The sequence below is a fragment of the Podarcis gaigeae genome (genome assembly GCF_964106915.1).
Source record: "Podarcis gaigeae genome assembly, chromosome: 3".
Classification (NCBI taxonomy): Eukaryota; Metazoa; Chordata; class Lepidosauria; order Squamata; family Lacertidae; genus Podarcis; species Podarcis gaigeae.
The window spans coordinates 105938128-105961718 of NC_139680.1; the positions used below are offsets into that span (position 1 = coordinate 105938128).

At 44.2% G+C, this 23591-nt stretch overlaps 1 protein-coding gene across 9 annotated transcripts; it reads right to left on the reverse strand.

The window, feature by feature from the left end:
• Nucleotides 1–56: 56 nt before the first annotated feature.
• On the reverse strand, nucleotides 57–23578 carry TMEM178A (transmembrane protein 178A). 9 transcript variants are annotated; one of them, XR_014562775.1, is made up of 5 exons: nucleotides 18694–19213; nucleotides 16853–16950; nucleotides 3121–3234; nucleotides 2160–2297; nucleotides 57–511 (listed from the first exon to the last, which is right to left on the reverse strand). XR_014562775.1 is itself a non-coding variant. In XM_083733749.1 (5 exons), the coding sequence occupies exons 4-5, from the start codon at nucleotides 2263–2265 to the stop codon at nucleotides 270–272; spliced, it is 348 nt and encodes a 115-aa protein (XP_083589875.1). In that variant the 5' UTR covers nucleotides 2266–2297; nucleotides 3121–3234; nucleotides 22896–23128; nucleotides 23451–23556; the 3' UTR covers nucleotides 57–269. The 9 variants fall into 9 exon arrangements, 8 of the variants coding, with proteins under 8 accessions (XP_083589875.1, XP_083589873.1, XP_083589874.1 ...); XM_083733749.1 differs by lacking the exons at nucleotides 16853–16950; nucleotides 18694–19213 and adding exons at nucleotides 22896–23128; nucleotides 23451–23556; XM_083733747.1 differs by lacking the exons at nucleotides 16853–16950; nucleotides 18694–19213 and adding an exon at nucleotides 23451–23578.
• Between the last annotated feature and the right edge of the window lie 13 nt (nucleotides 23579–23591).

Here is a 23591-nt window from a genome sequence, read left to right on the forward strand (position 1 = left end):
CTTGTGATGTGTGCATATACACTGTGCTAAATTGCAGTCATCAGTTCCACAAGAACTCAGTTGTCTGAACGTTTTATTTCAGCCACTCTGAAGGTAGAGAAGAAATCCTCTGTATTTCCTGGCTAGTAAGACACAATGTTTGGTATTTAAGGGACAGGGTTTTGTTTTCATTTGTGCTTGGAATTATGAATTTAGCTCCCTTATAAATCCTTGAAGACTACTCTTCACCTGTTGCCTTTCAAGGGGAGGGATTATCCCCTGATAAGCAGTCATACAGAAGAGTCTCTGGTAGACTTTAGATGGCTAATCTTTGTCCTGCTAATGAGTGGATAAGTGGTGCAAAGACATCCTGCTGCTACAATGAGTCCTAAGCTGCACCAAGCACAGAATATAGACCAGCTGTATCCATGTTCCACATCATCAGGAAGACCATAGATAAATTTGGGTAAGCGGTTTAGGTCATAGGAGACACTTGCTGCATAAGTGCAGAGAGAAATAGTGCAAAAGATGCCTGCAAAGGAGACAAAATCACAGTGTCATGGTTACCAAATGTGCACAATCAGCAATTACTAACAGCTCAAAATAGCCCAGGATAAAATCATCAAGAGACATGCAAGGCAAATGAAAGATAGACAATTTTGAAACCAGAAGTCAACAGGCATTGTTTTCTTAAAAGAGTAATGGTGAGCATGTTCCATGCACTTAGCCCGTCATCAGAATTTGAATAATTATTAAGCACAATTATTAGGGTGACCAGATGAGCTGCAGGGGTGGAGGGAGACAAATATCAGGCCCAGCAGCTTAAAAAGTTTCTGCAGCCCTGCTCTGTAAAGAGACATGGGCAGAGTAGACAAAACAAACCCTTCTATGGTCTTTCCATTCTTTTGGCTTTCAGTAATTTGCAACGCTAAGAAGCTTCCACCCCCTCAAAATGTCATTTTAGATTCTGCCTGAATAAGATTTTTTTTTTTTTAAGTGGGAGGAGAGTGGGCAATGGATGAGCAATATTATGACTGTTTTTCAAGAAGGAAGTGCTGGGAGATTTTACTTTTTCCAGGTCTAAGGCGTTAGCAAGCATCACAAGGTAAGCACAGCTTCCCATGTCATCTAGAAGCACTAGCAGTGTGTAAAAGAGGGTCATACATCCCACCCCACAACTTCCAGAGGTGTAGAGGCATTAGTGTCTAGTAGCATGAAAACAAATGGCTTAGGGTGCCTTCAAGGCTTCACAAATTTACCATAAGTTTTTGTGGACTCTATGATTCACAAAAGCTTGCAGCGTAATAAATCTGTGAATTCTTTAAAGGCAAATTCATGGCTGTGTTCTATCTCCGCTGTCAGAAACAGTATGTCTTTGAGTACCTGTGTTTGGGAACCACAAGTCCTGCTGCACTCAGATCCTAATGGTGGGCTTTCCATGGGCACCTGGGTACCCACCGTGAGAACAAGATGGGCCCTTGGTCTGATCCAGCAGGGCTCTTCCTATGTTTTTAAGGCACCACAATCCTCTTTATTTTAGCTCTTCCGCAGGAATTGTTCTTCCTGTTTAGGTCTGTTTACAGAATAAGTGACTCTGGTGTGTTCCTTTGGTCTTAGGTAACATGTGGAGGCTCAGTCCCCACCACCACCACCTTGAATTAGGAAAGCTTCCTAAATACATAGTGGTGTGTGCGCGCACACACACACACACGGCAACACCAAGGAGGGGGAATGTGAAATTTCAAACTGTTGCAGGGAATTTACTGGAAAAGACAACTGCTCAGCACACGTTTGTGGATGTATGATTGCTAAAGTGTGTTTGTGTAGAAAAATACACTTTTTTTACATTTAGTATTTTTAAAGGCAGTCTTTCTCTTTTCCAGTGCCCTGACCATTGTACCTTTTGGTTAATTTCTCTACTTCCAGCATCTTTCTGTGGTTTCCCCTCTCTCCCCCAGTGCTATGGAAACCACATATTCTATTAAAGATCCCTAGTTTCCCTAGTAGAATTAAGATTATCAGATAAGGAAGAGGGAAGCAATCAAACCCGTTTACATTTGCAGTGCTGACCTGCCCAAAATGTGAAAACTCATTGGCCAGATTATGTGGTACAACTCTTCAACAGATGGGAGTAAAACCTGACACACATAAGGATATAGCAGGCAAAGCTGAAATAGTACCTGACATAAGGAAAAGGAGGCCGGCAACGTGCTGTGTGAGGCTTTCCTCCCAAAAGAAACTGACTGTAGTTACGATGCACCCACAGAGAAGAACAGCTGCTGCCATCCCAAGAAATCCTGCTGTGATTCTTCTTAGATCTGTTTCCAGAAGTGAGAGAGGACGAGGTTAAATATGCATCAGTAACACAATTTAAAATTCAGCCTTGGCAAACCGGGTTTCCTCCGTGTTTTGAACTCCAACTCCTCATCAGTCCCAGCCAGCAAAACTGATGGGAGCTGTAGCCCCAAACCTCTGGAGGGCGTCGAGTAGGCAAACGCTGGTCTAATCATATGCACATGTTTCTGAGAACAAGCCCCTTGAACTCTGCTGGAATGGAGGAATGGATTCTGAATACAAAAAAATGCACTTTAAGATATACGTACATACCCACTATCAACAAAAAGTGAGACACGTTTTTCTGCAGCATACCAAAGTGGTTTTCGCTAAACAACAAAAAAAATCACCCTTGATAAAACTGTTTCCTGGAAATGCATTGGGAACAATATCCATCTGTTTGGTGGTCTTTTCTCCCCTTTGATCTACAGATCGCAATTTGTGACATTATCATTGATCTCTCTTTATCACTGTTGCCCTAAAAAGTGTCAATCCATCCTGCCTGTCCCTTGTCTTCTCCCACCCCCCTTTTAAAAAATAATAATACAATCAAAGTTAATGAAACTGTGCAGTGATGCATTTCTAGAAGTAAAGAGGTTCTTTACTTTGTGTAGGCTATTGGGTATGGATCAGAGGAGAAATTTCCTGAGGCCTTTTCAATCCTGTTCTATTGCTCATGGGCTTGATAACAAAAGCTGACTGGTTTTGCAAGATGATGCAGTTTCCTGACCTGGACTGTCATGGGGGGGGGGGATGTTATAATGGGTAAATAACAACATTTAGCATTATGAAAACCTAACTACTTACGTAACAGATGCCATTCATCTTGTTGGATGGTCTTGGTTAAATTGAACGGGATGTTGCGTAAGCGTATTGGTGGAGCGAAGTGGTACTTGATTGCCGTACATCTCTGAGTGATACCTTTACGAAATGGAAGGGCAGAAATGCTTAACAAATTCCATTTAACAAGGATGAATAAGTGAAGCTCTTCAGCAGTGAGGAATCTGCTGTTAATAATATGCAAGCAAAGGGCAAGCCACTTGGAAGAACTGGGTTCAAAGAAGGCCAATTCCTCACCACACAAAAATCCTTTTCCTTTCATTGGTGGAAGGGGAGGGTCTTGTGCAACAAAGAGGATCCTTTGTGGAAGGACTCAAGTCTTCAGAAGAGGCCAGTTAACATCTTTAATCAAAACAACTCTCTGTAGAAGAGGACAATTCTCTGCCTCTCTCATACTAGCATACTGATCCTTTCTGCAATGAAGCTGTACATTATATTTCCCTTGGGTGCAAGATTTTTCTTTCACGGTGTAGGGGTGCCAGTCCAAATCAGATTTCTGGCATGGATAGTCATTACTTTTTGCTGACAGGATTTCCTTGCAGCCCTGGAAGCAGCTTACACAAAACCCCTTGCTGTGGCCCATGTCAATTTTGACTTGAGGCCAGTGGCGTACCAAGCCGCTTGGGTGTCCACGGTGGCACCCGCGCTCTGCGCCCAGGGCGAGCCACACACAGTGAGGGAGCTGGGGCAGGGCACGCTGCGTGATGCTTCCAAGGGGTCTGCCCACTGCCTCCCTCTCAGCTGAAGGGCGGCTGAGGGGAAGGTGGCAGGCAGACACAAGCCCCATGTGGTCATTTCGGGCAGCGCAAAGCTTGTATGTAGTCTGCCTGCCACCTCTCTGTCAGCTTTAGGGCGGCTGAGGGGGAGGTGATGGGCAGATGCAAGCCCCACACTACCGTTTCAGGCAGCACGGAGCCAGCAGGCACCCGAGCCACCGTGTCACTCGCAAGAGAGATGCATGGCTAGGGCGTATTACAGGCCCCACAGTAAGTGCCGCCCCCCACGGTGTGGCACGCAGTGTGCCCGACACCCCTAGCTACTCCTCTGCTTGGGGCAGAGAGAAGTGGGATCATTCTGGCCCCCTGATCATTTTGCAATACATCTAGATTCCCAGATACCCCTTACAGCATCCCACTTTACAAACTGAGGAAATCATACAGTGAAATAGAACAGTGGTTCCCAGCCTCTTTGGTAAGGTGGCCCACATGTCCAAATTCCCTTGATATGATTAATTTTATTGCCACTTGAATTTTAGATGTTAGATCTTCAGCAGCTGTCGGTTTCATGCATTTTAACTGCAAGTTTGCCTATTTTCCTGGAGGCACCCAAGCAAACATTTACTTAATGCCCATATTAAAATGGAATTTGCTGAAATATTTATAGTACTTACTAAGTTATTCACAGTTTTGTTTATGGGAATGTAAGAACACCATCTGATTGCAGGATATTGCTGCATAAGCTACAAAGATTTATTCTAAGAACATACGGTTTACACATGCAATGTTAGATAAAATTATCTATGAATATTTTAAATAGTTTTATTCATGATAGGCCCATTTGGGCAAGTATCAGCATTGATGGTTGGCAGACATAATCTCAGATCTTTATTGAGAAATAGGGTAAAAATATTATTTCTTATTTTGACTGAACAAACGTCAAATCACCCTTGACTATTAACTAGCCCTGGAAGCAAATTTGGTAATACTTCTCCACAAGGTGCTCATACAGGGAGTTTGGAGCCTGCTGCACATCAGAAGCGAGCTGCAATAGTCACTCAAAACAACTTTATCAGCACTTTGTGGCCAACTCTTACCAGATCCTCTACCTAATTAATCCAGAGCCTCATGCTGGGGTGTTCTTGCAAACATGGGATTTGTTTGTTAAATTTATATATCCAAGGATAACAGTGCAGTTTACAGTATAAAAACACAAAAATACATAACATAACGAATGAAACAAAAACCCACACACATGCACAGTTTAAAAGGCCATAGGCCATAGATGGTTTAATTAGTCAAAGGCCTGGGAGGAGAGGAAAGTTTTTGCCTTGTGTCTTCATTGCAAATATTTAGGTGCCATGCAAGCCTCCCTCAAAGAGCATACCACAAATAGGGAGCCACCACAGAAAAGGTCCATTCTTGTGTTGCCGCCCTCCAGACCCCTCATGGAGGCACACAAAGAAGGGCCTCAGATTATTATTGCAGGGTCCAGATCTGTGACATGTATATTGTGCCACACAAGTCATATAAGCTTCTTGCTACTTGCCACATTGTTTCCAGCCCTATGCCCTTAAATTTTCAACCAGAGCTCTGCAACCATGAAAACTAAAAAGACCTATTGGCCCTGATTCAACTGACATTGCAGGCAACTATTGGCACTTCACAATCCCAGATGCAGATTCTCATCCTATTAAATAAAATGCACCAAGCCTGTTCAATAGGGCCCAAATGAGATAGGCATGCTGATTATTATTCACTGTGCAAGTGGAAGGCTGGTTTCTTCTCAGTGTAAAAGAACTCCCAAGATTTATTAGGACAATCGGCTTCAACAAAAGAACTAAATTTATGTGTTCTATTTTCTCCCACTGAAAATCATGGGCTTGAAAATGCTTGCTTCTTGGCTACACTATTTCCTTAGAATTTTAAAATATGAAATATGAGATTGTCAGGATTGTGTAGGAGTGAGGACAGACCTCACAGCTAATGCAGAAAAACCACCTACAAGTCTCTCCTTGACTTGTAAGCATTCAGCCAAACCTGAATGGGAAGACTCTAGTGAAAAGGAGGAGGAGACTGGAAGTATGACAATAAAATGGAGATGGGAGGAAGAACGGCTTAAATCAATAGCGTCAATTTTGTCCCTCAAGAAAGCTCTGCAGGTTTTGTCACAACAACTCTAGGAAGGAGAGGCAAGAAAAAGATCAGTCCATTCAGGACTTTTTGGGTGCTTCCAGGCAGTCACTATTTTTGGGTGGGATTCAGTTACATACCAGAAAATGTGGGTTGTGCAATTGTAGTTATTTGGGATGCCCTGGGCAACAAACCCACTTCCTCCAAAAAGGGGAACTTTCTGTGATAAGGTGATGGGGCGATGCACAGGAAAGTGTGGGGTAACACTTGCTTTCGTGCCACATCATCTAACCTCATAAACAAATCAGAATGCATGCTTATTAAATAGCAAACATCATCTAATCTCCCTACAAACAAATCAAGATGAATGTTCAATAAACAGGTAATCTGGAAACCCCTTTTTTCCCAAGTTTACTTAAGCACCCTCACACAAAGCCAGGAAGTGCAGCTAGATCACATAATTTCATTACCTATTTATTCTACTTTTAAATGTTAATTCTGACAATGCCTAAAATATAGAGCTAGGCCTTGGGGGGAGTTAGCTATTGTTCACCAAGAACAGGCCTTATATGCTGAAAGCACCATGATTAATTCCCGGTTTTTCCAGATAAAAGGAATTCAGGTAGACAGCTGTGGAAAGATCCTTGCCTGGAGCCTTGGGAGAGCTGCTACCAGTCAGATGAGATGACAATATTCCATAAACAAGAAATAAAGAGTCAAGGACTGAGAAAATGTCAACACTATGCACTGAAAGCATTATTGTAACACGCTAATGTCATGGCTTCCCCCAAAGAATCCTGGGAACTGTAGTTTGATAATGGTGCTGAGATGAGACCCCTAGTCCCCTCACAGAGCTAATATATTCTGAGTGGCCAAACAATCAGTCCATCTTCCCAGGGAACTCTGGGAATCATAGCTCTGTGAGGGGAATAGGGGTCTCCTAACAATTGTTAGCATCCTTTTAAAAACTACAGTTCCCAGGGTTATTTGGTGGAAGACATTGTTTAAAGTGATGTAAGGTTCTAGATGTGGGAGCTGTAGTACAGCAACACCGGAGAGGGTCATGGAATCTCCACCTCCAATTTATGGCTTCCATAAGAATCAACACAAATAGGCAGTTATAAGGTAGACGTTTAGATAGGCAAGGTGTTATGTATTGATTGGCCTAAACTTGTTGGTAGGTTAAGAACCGACAAGCCAATCTACAAAACATCCCCAAACTCTTCCCCAATAAAAATTAATGGACAATTCTCCCTCCAATAAATTTATCACCTGTTAACAAAGATTCAGAATTCTGCCAGAGTTCAGATTTGGTCTGTTAACTCACTCTCACCTGCCAAGAATTTTGAGCTTAAGCTGTTTGTGACATCATTCATGACAGCAGAATGTTATGTTTGCATTCAGCTCAAGCTATCTCCATGCCAACAGCACTGGACAGTAATAAATCCCTGTTACTAGAGAGCCATCAATGCAAGACTCTCCAGCAAATTTTATTGTTGCTTTCATGCCTTATGCCTGATTTAAGAGCTGTGTGTGGCTGGCCTGAAAGCCTGTTTCCATAAGTTTATAATATACTTGATCCAATATATCCAAAGTTATTTGATAACCTCTCTTGTGAATAAACTCACCTCCAATCCCCACTTCCTTTCATCCATTTATAGCATTTTTATAATTCAGAATACCTTAAAATCCTTTTGAAATGTCCAGTATGTCTAGACTGTGTTCCAGGTTTCTTTGCCATTTCACATGTAGAAGTTGTTGGCTCACCAAATAATGTTACTGGCGGGGCAGGGGGAGTGTCAAAAGGCTTCTTCATTCCCAAACACTTCCCCTATAATAAAAGTGAATATAGCCCCAATATATATTCATCACCTGCCATGATGATCCATCTTGCCAGAGTTCAGATGCGGGTTGACTGTTAACTGCTTCTAACTCTGCCAAGACTTTTGAGCATAACTTGTTTATGACATCATGTGTGACATCAGAATGTCTGTATTTGCATTCTGATCAGGCTGTCTCCATGCCAACAGGGGTGGCCAGTAAACCTCTGCAACTAGAGACCCATCAGCCTGAATATCCAATATCTGTGGGTTATTGATAAGCCTCCTTGTTGGCATCTGTCTACCTCAAGAGACAATTGAAGAGTGCACCTTACGATATATACGATATCTTTATTGTCATTGTCCCATGCAGAACAATGAAATTGAAAAACTACATAAAAACTACATAAAACTACCACAAAACTACATAAAATTACATAAAACATTCAAAAACCCCTAAAAACTCTAAAACCCATTTTAAAATACACTCTACTATAGAGACCCCTTATGCTGTGTTTAGAACCAGAATTGCATTTGCGTAGAAACTGTTTCCTTTTTATTAAACAGGAATAACTGGTCCCCCAAATCATTTTATTCAGTATGGGGGTTTGTTCAAGCAATCTCTTCAGTCTTGCTTGAAAAACATTCCAGGAAGAGTCTCAAAAAATGACACTGAGTTTGGCAGTAACTGTCAGGGGTGGATAATTGGTCAGCCAGCTAGAACGAGCCCCAAATCTGTGGCAGCACTGAGCCATGGGGGTAGCCAAGTACATGAGACCTAAAGCACAAGTTGCACTGAGATCTTAATTGGAGACTGGGTTGCCAGCTGGGACTGAACTCTGAACTGGGGCAGGAGCAAGGAGCAAGAGTTCATTGGGAAGAGGCATTGCCTGTTAAGCCACTCTGGGAATTATCGCTCTGTGAGTGGAGTATGGGGGTCTCCTAACAACTCTCAGCACCGTTAATGAACAACAGTTCCCAGGCTGCTTTGTAGGAAGCCATAACTATTTAAAGTGGTATGATATTTACTTTAGGTAAGGTGAAGATGTGGACATAAGGGGGGCGGGGGGAGAGAAACTGACAAGAAGCTATTTGGGTATGTTTTATGCAAAGTTGTTACTTTTTTATCATTCCAATTCTTTAAAAGGCTGTGCTTAAGATTAGACGTATTCTACTATAGAAATCTGAAGGGGGAAGTAATTAAAATCTCTTTAAAATTATTTTGGGTTTGAAATTATACAGTTATCAATATTTTTCTTTGGAGCAGGGGGCTGTGTGGAAAAAAATGTGGAAGCTGGAGAACAGTTTTCTTCAGCCCTTCTATTTTCCCAGCTTTTCTTCTGGACTGGCAGATTTCTAACCCTGCCTGACAGTGCTTTCATCTGTGGACACGCAACCTCCTGAAGGAACATGTGATGTACCTTGCTGCAGTGCATGGCACTTACTCTCCCAGAGGCCTTGTGGTGGCAGCACATATGCCTTCAAGAGTTGCTCCTGGTGCATGATATGGCAATGCCTCACCATAGCTGGATGATGTTCTAAACACACACACAGCCCTACAATGATTACACCGCTCTCTCCGCTTTGCAAGATGATGAGGATCTGGTTCATTTGCACGATGTGTACTTTCTGTTCCACTATTGCACAGAAGCATGTCTTTCAGACTAATTTTTGCATAAATGCTGAAAGCTCTCTGTGAAGTCTGCTGGACCAAAGTGCTCAGTAACTAACTGGCACAACTGGGCTGTTACCAACTAAGAAACTGGAACAAGCAGATTTGCATCCAAGGGATAAAACCTTGCAATTCTTTGTTACATGCCAACTGTGGCATAACTCCCTTCCATGAAAAGAAAGGGCCCACTGAGTCAGAGAAGTGAAAGGTTAAATAATGATGGAATGTCTCAAAAAGACAAGCAAGCAAGCCTGAGGTTCTGGACATAAATATGGAGCAAAAAGAGCTGTAGAGACTAGGAGTGAGGTGAAGAAGCTGAAGATGTTTTGGCTGTGCTTGTAAAACTAAGAGCAAGGGAAGAAATGTTGTTTGCAGAATTAAAAGAAAGGCATCACAAACACTTTTGATAGCTTCAGATCTTTAGTGTTTTTATGCATTTTACTGGACACTTTAATAGAAGCTTTTTGATACAACTTTGTTGTTGGAGAACTGCATCACAAAATATTGAGTAGTACATATTTTGAAGGATAGCTTTGTTTCCCTGATCCCTAGCTAAAAGTCAAAGGGGAATCATTCACATTCCATCTGAGTTCATTGCTACAAGTATGAACATCAACAACAAAAAATCCTTTGAATACGTTAGTAGCAGTCCATTGAACCTAGAAGTGGCAATGCACTAATTTATCTTCATTAGAACCAGCCAAGGGCCTGTCATGGCTGACGATTAGTTACCAAATATAGCAACACAAGTTGGCTACTAGTGCCTGGGATGCATATCCCCATTGTCCAATAGAAAGACTAAGCCTGAAGAAATGCTGATTTGCATCAAGTAACATTCTGGGCATTCCTTGCTGTGAAGAGTAATTGCTACAACATGTGCGATATTTGGGGTATTATCAGAGGCATGGAAGGATCATTAGTAGGAGAAGCCTGAGAAACCCTAGCATCTATTGCAAAGAAGGTATTTTCTTCTGCTGTACGGTGTAGCTGGATATAAATATTAAATGTTCTCCCTAGAGAAACAAGCAGTGAAATGTCATAATGATTCTGCCGATTATGATCATGAAAGCACTTAAAGCAATATCTATTTTTACACTTTGCTACTAATAGGGAAGTACATCCCTTGACTGAGGCTGACAAAAATTCCACCATTTCTGTTTGCACAGCACAATTAACACAATTTATAACCCAATTCTCAAGACAATCTAGTGAATGCATGTTTGCATTTTCAGAGCAACTGCACTGAAACATTTCATTAAGAAGATTGTTGTCTTGTGCCTCAGCTGCTATAACATGCCACATGTCATAGTAAAAGAAAGCCTGCAACCATAATGATTTTCTTTTGAAACCCAGCAACAAATCTCAGTGATACCTACAAGCTCATTGCCTAGTTTTATTATTGAATTTTTAAAAATGAGCATTATGGTTGCAGGCTGTTCCTTAGCATGATGTGAGAAGAACAATGGAAGAGGAAAAGATGAACCCAAATGGAACCACCAAATATCAGTCTCAAACCCTGATCTGGCCTTTGTGCTCCTGGGCCACAGTGCCACCTATAACACCCTTGAGTTGAACTATGAGCAGGGATCCCAGGAGAGCTCACTCCCTCACCATTTAGGAATTACACAGTATATAGTTAAAACTATGGAATTCCACTATGGTCACCAACTTGGAGAGGTTGGATGGCCATCTGTCAGAGATGCTCTAGCTGCAATTCCAGCATTGCAGAGGGTTGGACTGGATGGCCCTTGGTTTCCCTTCCAACTCTACAATTCCATGGTTCTATGAGGAATAGATGAATTCATGGAGGTAAAAGCTCTCAGGGGCTACTAGCCACAATGGCTATGCTTTGACTCCACAGAGGCTTTATGTGTTTGAACTGCAGTTTCTGGAAATCACAGGAGAGAGTGCTCTTGCACTTGGGTCCTGCTTGCAAATTTCCCACAGGCATCTGGTTGGCCACTGTGAGAACAGGATGCTGGACTAAATGGGCCTTTGGCCTGATCCAGCAGGCTCTTCTTGTGTTCTTTCTGTAAGACTATGTTGCACATTGCTTAGCAGGGTAAAGTATTTTACATTCTTTATGTATTTATACACCAGCCTTCTTCAAAGTGGAGCTCTCCAGAGGTTTTGGACTTGGCCACCTCAAAAGATTTTCCCACCACACCCCACACTTCCCTCCTGGCACCCCCTCTCCCAATTATTCTTCTCCACTCCTCCCTTCTTGTCCCCCCCCCCCCCATTTGCTGGCAGTTTTCTTTGCCGTCCCCTCTAACTCCTTCCTGCCTTGCTCTGGGGACTGGATAGACAGTGTCCTTCCTCAGAGTGAGATATTCTAGGCATTGCCACCACTACAGCTAAGATGTTCATTTAAACTCGGGGGAGGGGAGCTATTTTAAAGTGTTTGGGTTGTTTTTTTTCAAAGTTTAAACAGGCTTTCTAGGTGTCCCAGCAAATCACAGGGACAGTAACCATTCTGCACATTTCTTTTAACTTTGGCTTGGCAGTTGTAGGGGAAGGGGAGTAAGGGGCAACACAAACGAGAATTGGACACCCTGGGGTCTCCAATTGCTGATGCCTAGGCTAAAGCATTGAGCTGGATGCAGGGAATACTGATTTCAAACCATAGTCAGCTGTGAAGTTTAATGGGTAGCTGTGAGTAAGCTCCTTAAATGAAAGTGCATTAAACATGCCCCCGCCTTTTTCGCTCTTTTCAAAAAGTAATTGTGCTGCTGATAGAATTATCTTGCCCTTTTCTCACTCGCCTAGTGAGCTAGCAGTGCAGCCCACAACCTTAACTACTTAACCACCTTGTAAACCTCCATTTCCCAAACTTGACTGTCTTAGAGGGACCTCATTTGCACTTGTAAGCAAAATGTCACACTCCAGAGTGGACAACCAGATGATGACATTAATGCCTACTGACTAGGCTTTCTATTTGTTTCCAGAGGGGGAAAGAGAGCACTGTTAATGGGGATATGTGCATCTCTTTCAATATTGAAAACAGGAGTAATAGTGGTTATATATGGCGATCGCTCATAGCAGAGTAAGATTGTCTTCCATGAAGAATAGTGGTTATACTAGACAACAAAGTATATACAAAGTAGCAAAAAAGGGAAGCCTTAGAACCTCAGTATAGGATATCAGAACAGTTGTCCAGCTAGTGCAATGAAACTTCCTTTTCTTTTAGTTTTGTTAATTCAAAAATAAGAGTACAACAACAGAACATTGGAGTCAGAAGATACAGCAACCCAGAATGGCATTCAACTAAGTTTTACTCAGAACACACCCACTGAAATTAAAGGATAACTTTGATATAGAGGCTTTGATTACCAAGTAGGTCTTGAACTAGCCCACAGAGGTTGCAAACAAAAGTCTGATAGGGAGAAAAGGTATTTGGGCTCACAAGCTGTTTTGCTGCTCCATTCCTCACTCCTCTTGCCATGCAAGTGAAAGTCCAAACCAGGCACCACAAGGTTCTCTGCATGCAAGATTTCCCTTTTGCTTAGATCAGGGATGGGGAACCTTTGGTCCTTCAGATGTTGCTGGAACAAACAGAAATATCCATCATCCCAGTCCCCACTCCATGCTAGCTCTGACTGATAGGAGTTGTACTCCCACAGCCTAGATACGGAGCCCAATTCTCTTAGTGGATTTGATATCTAGGGACAAAGGAGATCCCATGTTGAAATAATCAGGATTACTCAATTGTAGTGCCCAGCTCTATGCATGCTGAGAAGAGCGGAAGAAGTACATAAGCTTGAAACCTCCTCTTGATCTCACAGTGCACACAAGAGAAGTACATCTAAAGCTAATTCAGAATATACCACAGCAAAGCTGTTGCAGTGAGTACCCAATCAACACTACTGCACTGGCTGCCAATATGCTACCAGGCCAAGTTTATGGTCTTGAACAACCAGGTTACCTCTTGGAATGCCTTGCTTTGTATACCACTGTCCAGGAACTTTGATGTTCAGAAGAGATTGATAGTGACATATGCTCTCGAGGTTTGTCTTAGTTATCTGGGACTAAGTGTGGTGTCACCAGCTCTTTAGAGTTTGGAGTGTGCCTCAATAAACATCAGGCAGGCATCTACAGTACTAAAACTAATCTTAAAACTCCCATCTTGCCACCCATGCTTCCCCTAAGGGGTGATCCAGCTATGCTGATGTATTAATTTGATCTTCTGATTTGTGATATATTTTGTACTTGTTTTATGAATGGAATTCTAATGTTCATTTTATGCTATTCATTGTCATGATGTTTTCTTAACATTGGTAATGCATGTTTTGGTTTTGTTTTTTGCAAATAAATAAGTAAAAATAAGCAACCCCCATAATCAGAATTTAGTATCATTTAATTGTTTAGCTAATAAGATATCCAAGTGCTGTCAGATTTCTCATCTCAGACCGGTTGGTTACTGCCAGGATTGTTTTTGCCAGGCACTGGAAGGCTGAAAACTATACCATCAATGACAGAATATCTGACAAAAGCTTTGAAGAGTATGGAAATGGACAAACTGACTGATATTTCAAAGAGAAAAATGGTGCTGATGGTACTTTATATCAGTATCATTGATGGATCAGTGGGCACCATTTATTATTTACTGGAATAAACACTGTAACTATGTATATCAAAAGAAACTTGATTTTGCAAGAGGCTCAGTACAAAAATACAAATTATTTTGTCAAAAATAAAGAAAAGAAAAATATACTCTTTTTTCAGATGGTTTTTCTTTATGTTGCTGACTCTGCTCTGGGAGGAGTATAAATTTCCTGGGTCAACTTGACCCTTGTATCTCAATTGTATGCTTGATGTTTTCCTGACAGCAAGTCATTTTTGCTTTATTTTAGCATTTGAGCCAGCTTTTAGTCACCGCTGGGCTAGCAACAATGTCTCAGCCAATTCAAGGAATTGTGCTATGAAGTATCAGCCCCGGAGTTTGGCTCCATTCTGCTTTCTTTCCCTGTATGCAGAAGCTTTGGAGGAGGCTATGCCATTTTCCTGGCAGATCTACTGCACGTAAGTGATTCTCCACAGCTGCAGGCATAATACCACTTTGTGGCTAGCTCCTGATCCAAAATGCTGTGGCACACTAGTGGCGCATTCTGGAAGGAAGGACTTATTTACACCGTACACACAGTTAAATCGTGGGATTTTCTACCACAAGACACTGTGTTCGCCACCAAGCTAGGTCACGCTCACACCATACATTTAAAGTGCTATTATATCACTTTAAGCAGTCATGGCTTCCCTTGAAGAATTCTGGGAACTGTAGTCTGTAAAGAGTGCTGAGAGTTGTTTGTTGTTGTTTAGTCGTTTAGTCGTGTCTGACTCTTCGTGACCCCATGGACCAGAGCACGCCAGGCACTTCTGTCTTCCACTGCCTCCGGCAGTTTGGTCAAACTGAGAGTTGTTAGGAGACCCCTATTCCCCGTACAGAGCTCCTATTCCAGAGTTTCTGGTGAAGAGGGATTGACTGTTTGGCCACTCAGAATATATTAGCTCTGTGAGGAGACTAGGGGTGATACAGTGGTACCTCGGGTTACATATGCTTCAGGTTACATATGCTTCAGGTTACAGACTCCGCTAACCCAGAAATATTACCTCAGGTTAAGAACTTTGCTTCAGGATGAGAACAGAAATTGTGCTCCAGCAGCGTGGCAGCAGCAGGAGGCCCCATTAGCTAAAGTGGTGCTTCAGCTTAAGAACAGTTTCAGGTTAAGAACGGACCTCTGGAACAAATTAAGTTCATAACCAGAGGAACCACTGTAATTGTATCTCTATAGGAAGCTGCCCTATATCAAGTCAGACCATTGACCCATCTAGCTAAGTATTATCTACACTAACTGCCAAGGGTTCTCCAGAGTTTCAGGCATGTGTGTGTGGGGGGGGGGGTCTTTTTCCTATCCCTACTTTGAGATGCCAGAGACTGAATCTGGGAATTTCTGCATGCACAGCAGATGCTCTACCTCTGAGCTAAAGGTCTTCCTCTTGCTGCTACTACTCCTACGAATTTCACTCTGATTCTTTATCCTTTTTCAAAAGAATGTTGCAGTCCCTGTCACATAAAGTATACTGTGTCAAGAACCATAGAATTGTAGAGTTGGGAAAGACCATGAGGGTCATCTAGTCCAACCCCCTGCAGCACAGGAATCTTTTGCCCAATGTGGGGCTCAAACCCACAACCCTGAGGTCAAGAGTCATGTGTTCTACCAACTGAGCTATCCCAGAACATGGCATCTTCTTTTGTGCCTTTACGTTTCTTTCTCTCTTTAGAGTATTAGGGGCGGGGGTTGACTCTCCAGAAGTCATTGTACTCCATCCAGCTCCCATCAGTTCCAGTCAGCATGGCCAATGTTTGGTTGTTATGGAAGTTGTAGTCTAGCAACATGCTGAGTTTTCCCTGCTTTAAAACGCTTAGACACATGCAGGGGGGAAAAGAACAACAGGAAGTGGGTTTGGAAAGAAGACGCCAGAGGAGGGTGTGCTTGACCCCTTCCCTGTCCACCTCTTATCTACCTTTAACTAGCAGAGCCCTCCCCGCACAAACTACTTTGCTCCCCAAGTGGTTCCAAACATGGGTTTGCATGAAACAGGTCATTCCTAAGAGGGAGTGTGCTGCAAGATATACTAATTAGAAACAGTACTACAGTATATCCATTAAGTACAGTCTGAAACTGGCAGTTTTGCAAAATTCAAACTTAATAAAGGCAGAGCAGAGCATGCCACATACTAAATCAGCATTTGCCAACCTGATGCCTCCCCCACCAAACATTTTGGACTACAACTCCCTTCAGACCAAATCAGCAGACTGGGGCTCACAGGCATCATTGCCCAAAACAAGTGGTCACAAGGTTGGAAAAGGCTCTGCTAACAAATAAATGCAGCATGAAAACAGCACTTTCAAACAAATAAATATAGCAGGGGTGGTGAACTTCAGCCCCAGGGGCAAAAGCAGTCCTCCTGTCATCTCTATGTGGTCCTTAGGACTCTCTCCAGACCACAGCCCCTTCTCAGCCATGCCTCCTCCTCACCAGTTCTACTTTGCATATTCATTGAGCATTTTTGCCCGACTGGAATGTGTCCTTGAGCTCTGTTAATGCCTCTTGCTTGCCTGTGTGAATACATGTAAAACTAGCCAGTTGCATAAAGTCATTGCTCCACCCACTTTTGCTTATGGCCCCACCCAGCACCAATGGCATGTGGCACCCAGAAGGTTCCCATAAGGAGATGTGTTTCTTGGTCTTAAAAGGGTTCCCCTCCCCTGCAGTGTAGTGACAGAAAGATGTAAGCTGATTCTCAAACTAACGTGACACTGGAACGTTCCACTTTCCACTTTTGGAGCGCTAACTCACCAATATTTAAGATTTACACAGATCAGAACATTCCTCTCTTGCTCACATGGGCTTGTCATTTGGGGAGGAGGACAAAAGGCGGCTGGGAACAGCAAAACCTACAGCAGCAGAGAAGAGGATAAGGAGGGATTATATTTCGGGCTTAAGCATAATTTGAAGGTGGGCAGTGAAGACAGTGAAGAAGAAATCACAGAGTGATTGTGCTGGTAAAACTAACATTTTGGCCACATTTAAATACTCTGCTCTCCCCCCCCCCTTTTTGACTGTTGTTGATAATAATTTACATCCAAAAATAGAAGCTCATAAAACTGGGGGGGGGGGTGCAACCTTTTGCAACCCAACACTATTAGGTGTCCAGTAGCTGGGTGAATCGCATAATAGGTCAGCTAAACACCTAACAGAAAGCAGATTTAAGTTTTGCCTCCTGAAGGAATGAGTACAAAAAGGTCAAAATGCTAGTTTCTTGGGCTAAGAGGCCTATCTAATACCTCAACAGAAAGGTGGTCTGTGGTTTCTGTGTGCTTGGTGGGGAAGTGAATGTTGCTTCTTCATGCCAGGACACTGAACAGTATCCATTTATTGCGAAGGGAAGGTCACAGTGCCTTTGTATTAAAGAGGAGAGTGCAGTGCAGTGGCTGAAGAGCCTTTTCGGGAAGAAAAGGGGATTCACAGGGAGTGAGAAAGAACCTGCACGGTGTGTAGAGATGCAATAAGATGAATGGTACCACTGGATGGCTGCTTGCATTTTGTGGGGAAAAGACACACACTGCTACTATACATGTGTTCAAGGCTTGATCTGTGTTTCTTTTGAACATAACGACAGAGAATGGGGCATGGAGACATAATAACTAGGAGTCATGATATGGCAAATGGGGGCTTCACAAGGCATTATCAACGGTTCTGTGCCGAGGAACACAATGAAGCACTGGTGGAGGGCAAGAGAGAGCAATGTGTGAATGATAAGGAGGAACAGGGTCTGGAGTGCTAAAGTGCATAGTGCCACTATCCTGACACACAGGGAGATCAATGGAGAAGCACATTACAGATTAACCATGTGCTGTGGTTGTGTGGTCCATGCATTCCATTAACTGAGAAATGATGGAAGGATCATGACTACTTAAGGAAATGTACTCTCCAAGTCCACAGTCACTCGGCCATGCATTCCATCACCGATGCACACCACTGGTTCCTAATGAATTGAGCGGTTCTCCTGATGTCCTTCTTGCTATGCGCTCCACGGGAGAAAGAGGAGGAAGGGTAGGAAGCAAGAATATGCAAGAGAGTTACAGGACAGCATCGTGTGAGGAAGGTGCAGCGAAGAGAATAAAGCCAATAACCAGAAGTGAGGAACGCAAGGAATGACAGAAGACAATGCTGAAGTGGAAGAGGAAGACTGGGTCTGGGCAATAACAAAGAGGCAATGCAGTATTAAGCGATGTTGTGCACCCAATAAGTGACTTTGCCTAGAGATGTTACTAGGGCTGTGTGCAAAACCAAGTGTCGGTGCATACGCTCAGGAACACGCTTGGTTCTTCCAAACTGGGGGAGCGAAGGGGTGCCCAAAATCAACGGCAAGGAGAGGATATTGGTGTATTAACTCTGCAAGGAGGTCTTATAAAGGGTGCAGGGATGATGTTTTGGGGATGACAGGGCGAAAGGACAGCTTTGGCTTGGGGGACAAAGAAGGTGTGTGCCAGAGGCAAGGGAACCCAGTGAAGAAGTGATAAGGGGGTCGTGCATGGTGATCCTGTGATGGGGGGCACTCCATCAGCAGGGGAGGAAGGAGGTGCATTCCGTGTCGGGGAAAGCGCGATCTGGGGGCGACCCTCCTGGCCCCTTACCTCTCTCCACCAAGCTGTCGAGGTCCCTGTCGACGCCCAGGAAGTAGCATCTCCTCCAGAGGCCGGCGTAAGTGGCGAAGAGCGGGCGGCCGCAGGGCGACTGCAGCACCCCGAGCCCCACCAGGGCCCTCCAGTTCTCCAGCGGCGGGAAGTGGCCGGTGGGCGCGGGAGCCGGAGCTGCGCCTCCTCCTCCGCCTCGAGGGAGCCGCCGCTTGGCGCCTCGCAAGGGCAAGTGCGGCAGCGGCAGAAGGCGGCGTCGCTGCTCGGGCGAGTGGGCGCTGCCGGCGCGGCTCTCGCAGCTCTCCCGGTGGCGACGGGGGTCGGTCTCGTACCAGTGGTCGCTGAAGATGGCCGTGACGAGCAGCGCCAAGGAGCAGAGGCTGAGGCACAGGCTGAGCGCGCCCACCAGCCCTCGCCCCCGGCCGCCCCTCATGGCTCGCCCCGCGCGCCGGCCCCCTTCAGAGGACGCCCCGCCTGGCGTCAGAGCCCCCGCACATCGCGGCGGCGGTAGCGGCAGCGCGGCCACCGGCGTCCGGGCGGGAGCATCCCCGGAGCACGCGCGCACAGCCCCGGCACGCGGCGGACTGGGCGGGGGGCGTCCGTCCCGCGCGTCTCGTCCACTCCCCGCGGGCGGGCGGGCCGAGCTGCACAAAGGACAGCGCGGGCACTTGCAGCTGCAGCCGGCGGGCGCCAGGGGGAGCAGCAGCAGCGCCGCCGCTGCCGCCTGGACTGGACGGCGACGAAGTGCAAGGAGACGCGCGAAGGGGACGGCGGCGCTGCCGCCAAGGGAGAAGGGAAAGGGCGCACCTCTCTCCGCAGGGCAAGGGAATGGCCTCGTAGATTTTGCACTCTGGACTTAAAAGGCCGTGTGGAGTGGTCATGTGCATTTCCCAACTTCTTTCCAACTGCTTTTTGCCCGGCCTGCTGGTCTTTTAGATGAGCCCTTGGCTTGATCCAGCTAGACTCTTCTTGTGTTCTTATGAAAGAATGAGCTCAGCTTCACTCTCTTTAGTCTTTCAAAGAAGTAAAGGTAAAGGGACCCCTGACCATTAGGTCCAGTCGTGAGGGACTCTGGGGTTGTGGCGCTCATCTCGCTTTATTGGCCGAGGGAGCCGGCGTACAGCTTCCGGGTCATGTGGCCAGCATGACTAAGCCACTTCTGGCGAACCAGAGCAGCGCATGGAAACGCTGTTTATCTTCCCGCCGGAGCGGTACCTATTTATCTACTTGCACTTTGACGTGCTTTCAAACTGCTAGGTTGGCAGGAGCAGGGACCGAGCAATAGGAGCTCACTCCATCGTGGGGATTTGAACCGCCGAGCTTCTGATCGGCAAGTCCTAGGTTCTGTGGTTTAACCGACAGCGCCACCCGCGTCCCATGCTTTTAGAGAAAGAAAAGCCAAAAACCACAAAAGAGTTATACAGGAGCAACTAAAACAACAAGCAAACCTTAGAGTTGTGTACCTCAACACCATGGTGGCCGATGCCAATTGGGACTGTTAGGGCAGAAGGCAGGGAGGCCAGCAGCAGGTGGCACCAGAGCTAATGACAGACAGAGCCAACTAATCCTAGTTCTGTCCCCATTCTTCTCCTCCCTGCTGAATTCTACAAGGGCAACAGTGGAGGAAGAAGCTGCCAGACAAGGTCACCCTCTGGACTGATAGGAGGCAGGTAGCTGGGGACCGATTGAGGGCAGACAGAAATTGCTTGAGCAGTGCCCCATTTGCCCTATTGGAGCAACTTCCACTTTCACATTGTGATAACTCCTGCCTAATAATAATAATAATAATAATAATACTGTAATTTATTTATACCCCGCCCATCTGGCTGGGTTTCCCCAGCTGCTCTGGGCGGCTCCCAACAGAATATTAAAAGCACAATAAAACATCAAACATTAAAAATCTCCCTATAATAATAGTTAATGTTAAAATGATAAACTATTATAAGCAACAAATTGTGAAGTAGATAAAAGCATGTGTTATAATGCAGCAAGAGGGGGAAAACAAGGACACAATGTGGAGGATGGGTGGGAAGTCAACTTTTTAAATTGTACTGTATTAAATTTGAATTAATTTGAATGATTTTGTTAAGTTTTTTGAAAATCAATAAAAATTAACTGGCCAAAACAAAAAACAAAAAAAGTTCACCCAAGTCACCAAAGCAATACTGTAAGTGATATGCAGCAAAAGCACAAATTACATCAAAAGACTATATTAAGCAAAGTACAATCAGTAATATAGGCAGGACCAAATTATTGGATATATACATAAAGAAGCACAGAAGCTTAAGTGCAGCAATGCAGCATTAATGGAGCAAAAATGCAGCTCCAGTATTTTTATTTTTTTCATAGCAGTTGTGATGATGTTATCTACTGGAACAGTACTTGCCAGTGACGCTATGCTTGGGAAATTGGAGGACAGGTCTGATTTGGCACATGCTCCCTCTGTTGTGTAGGTTAGCTCAAACAGTGACTGGCCCAATGTCACATAGTGAACTTCATGGCTGATTAGGTATATTAACCCAGGTCTCTGCAGGCAAAGCTCATAATGATAACCACTACCTCAGCCTTTGCCAAAACATGATTGTATTATTATCAGCTGACTTGCTATTCTTTGGGGATATATAATGGATCAACACAGCCACCTTCATTTTTGTTTTTTTTTGTTTTTTTCAAAAATTTTATTAGGTTTTTTTAATAAAAGAGATACAAAAATGAAAAACAGCATTGTTTGTGTCTTTACAAAATTTCATAACATCTTTGGACTTCCTCGCGTCATCCGCTCGCACTTACATTGTTCATAAAATTTTTCAAGCAAATTACCATCTTATTTGTAATCTTATAACCAATCATTACAATATAGTCTAATAATACTCATCTAATTTAGTGATGGTCCACCTTCATTTTTGAACTTTCTTTGGGAGTTTGGCAATAGACTGTCCATGGAAGCTATCATAATAAATACCTGCACTTCAACATTTACCACTGCAGCAACCTGGTGTTCGCCATATATCACAAAATACAACTCCTATCAGGCCATAACTGGCTGGGGCTCATGGGAGCTACAGTTTGAGATATATGGAGAACACCAGGTTGGTGCAGTGTTGCTTTGAGTTACAAAAAGTAACACACACATACAAAGCCAGCCCAATACATTTTGGCACATAAGGCAGACCCCAAGATGGTGTCCCCCTCCCCGCTAGGGAAGAAGGGGGTGCCAAGTGAGGGAGGATCTGTCAGGAGCTCATCCTACACTCGAGTAGGACCTTGGCAGAGAGACATGCCTGACTGGCATGTTTTCTCCCTCCTGGTTGATCGTTCGGGAGCTTCAAAAGCTTTATTCTGCCTAAACATCATAGCGACCGATGCCAACAGACATCAGCACACTTAGGAATCTGCAGAGTGTTCGCGGTTTGCATAACAGACTCAGCAACTTCAGCATTTTGGCTAATCTACTTTATTTACACACACGGAGCACTGCAACATGGCTCATTCTCTCTCTAGCATCAGACATCAAAGAGAAAGAACAAAGGACAATAGTCCCACTTCAACACAGTAACACAAACATCCTGTCTCTGTTACTTCCCACTCTGTGGAGTCAAAACACACACAGTCATGTGAAAGACAACAATCCCATGACTGCAATCACGGAGCAGGAATTCTAACAGGATCTACATCAGGAACAAAGGTAAACAGTTAAAGGAGATAGCCAAAGGTCTGTCACATGTAGGATGGAGCAAACTTGTTTCGCCCCCCCTCCTGCTCCAAAGGGTAGGACCCAAACCAATGGCTTCAAGTAACAAGAAAGGAGATTCTGACTAAACACCAGAAATAATTTCCTGACAGTAAGAGTTGTTTGACAGTGGAACAGACTCCCATTAGAGGTGGTGGACTCTCCTCCCTTGGAGGTTTATAAGCAGAGGTTGAATGGTGATTTGTCATGTGTGAGGTGGCTGAGATTTCTGCATTGCAGTAGGTTGGACTAGATGGCCCTCAGGGTTCCTTCCAACTTTACGATTCTATAAAAGATTGACATTGGGACCTGCTTCCCCCATGGATCTGGCTGCCTGAGGCGGTTGCCTCACCTGCCTCATGAGTGGGCCGGCTGTGCATACACATACGGGGGACGGGAGCGGTCATTTATTGGTTTGCTTTGCTTTTGTTCTTGTTTTTATTACGTATTTTTATTCTCTATAAGAACTTACCTGGACCCTGAGATCATCCTCTGAGGCCCTTCTTCATGTGCCTCCTCCAGGAGACGTTCAGAAAGTGGCAACACGTGAATGGGCCTTTTCTTCAGTGGCTCCCCGTTTGTGGAATGCTCTCCCCAGGGAAGTTTGTCTGGCACCTTCATTATACACCTTTAGGCACCAGGCGAAAACATTCCTCTTCAACCAGGCCTTGGGTTGATTTGACATCTGATGCCCTTTTAAATGTGCTGTGGGAGGGGAAAATTTATTGGTTTGCCGTTGTTCTTATATTTATTATGTATTTTGTGTGGTTTTTTTTATCTTGTGATATTATGTTGCCCCAAGATCTATGAATGAAGGTTGGCATACAAATTTAATAAATGATAATAATGATATTCTGCATATTTATGCCGTGGACCACACTGAGAGCACCGCATGAAGGGCGGCGTACAGATTTACCGTAATTATTATTATTAATAATAAAATAATAATAATAATAATAGTGTAATAATATCACATTGAAGCCAGAATCAAGCTAAAACAGAGCAAAACCTGCAAATCCACAAATACCTGCTGAAACTCCAACAGCCTGCACAACTGCGTCCTCTTGCCACCTTCCCGTATGGAGGCGAAAGCCTAACTGTCCCCGCAAGCTCAAGCTCGAACTGTGGCGCGCAGCCGTTAACAGCTGCCGTTAGCTAAGCTCCGCCC

Bases quoted from the DNA above. Each gene is read 5' to 3' on its own strand.
- TMEM178A (XM_083733744.1), bottom strand. From the start codon at position 19,126: ATGAGGGGCGGCCGGGGGCGAGGGCTGGTGGGCGCGCTCAGCCTGTGC. The intron at 3,235-18,693 runs GTAAGGGGCCAG...CATTTCGTAAAG, and splicing joins CGACAGCTTGGTGGAGAGAG to GTATCACTCAGAGATGTACG. The intron at 512-2,159 runs GTACTATTTCAG...TCTCCTTTGCAG, and splicing joins CCTCCTTTTCCTTATGTCAG to GCATCTTTTGCACTATTTCT.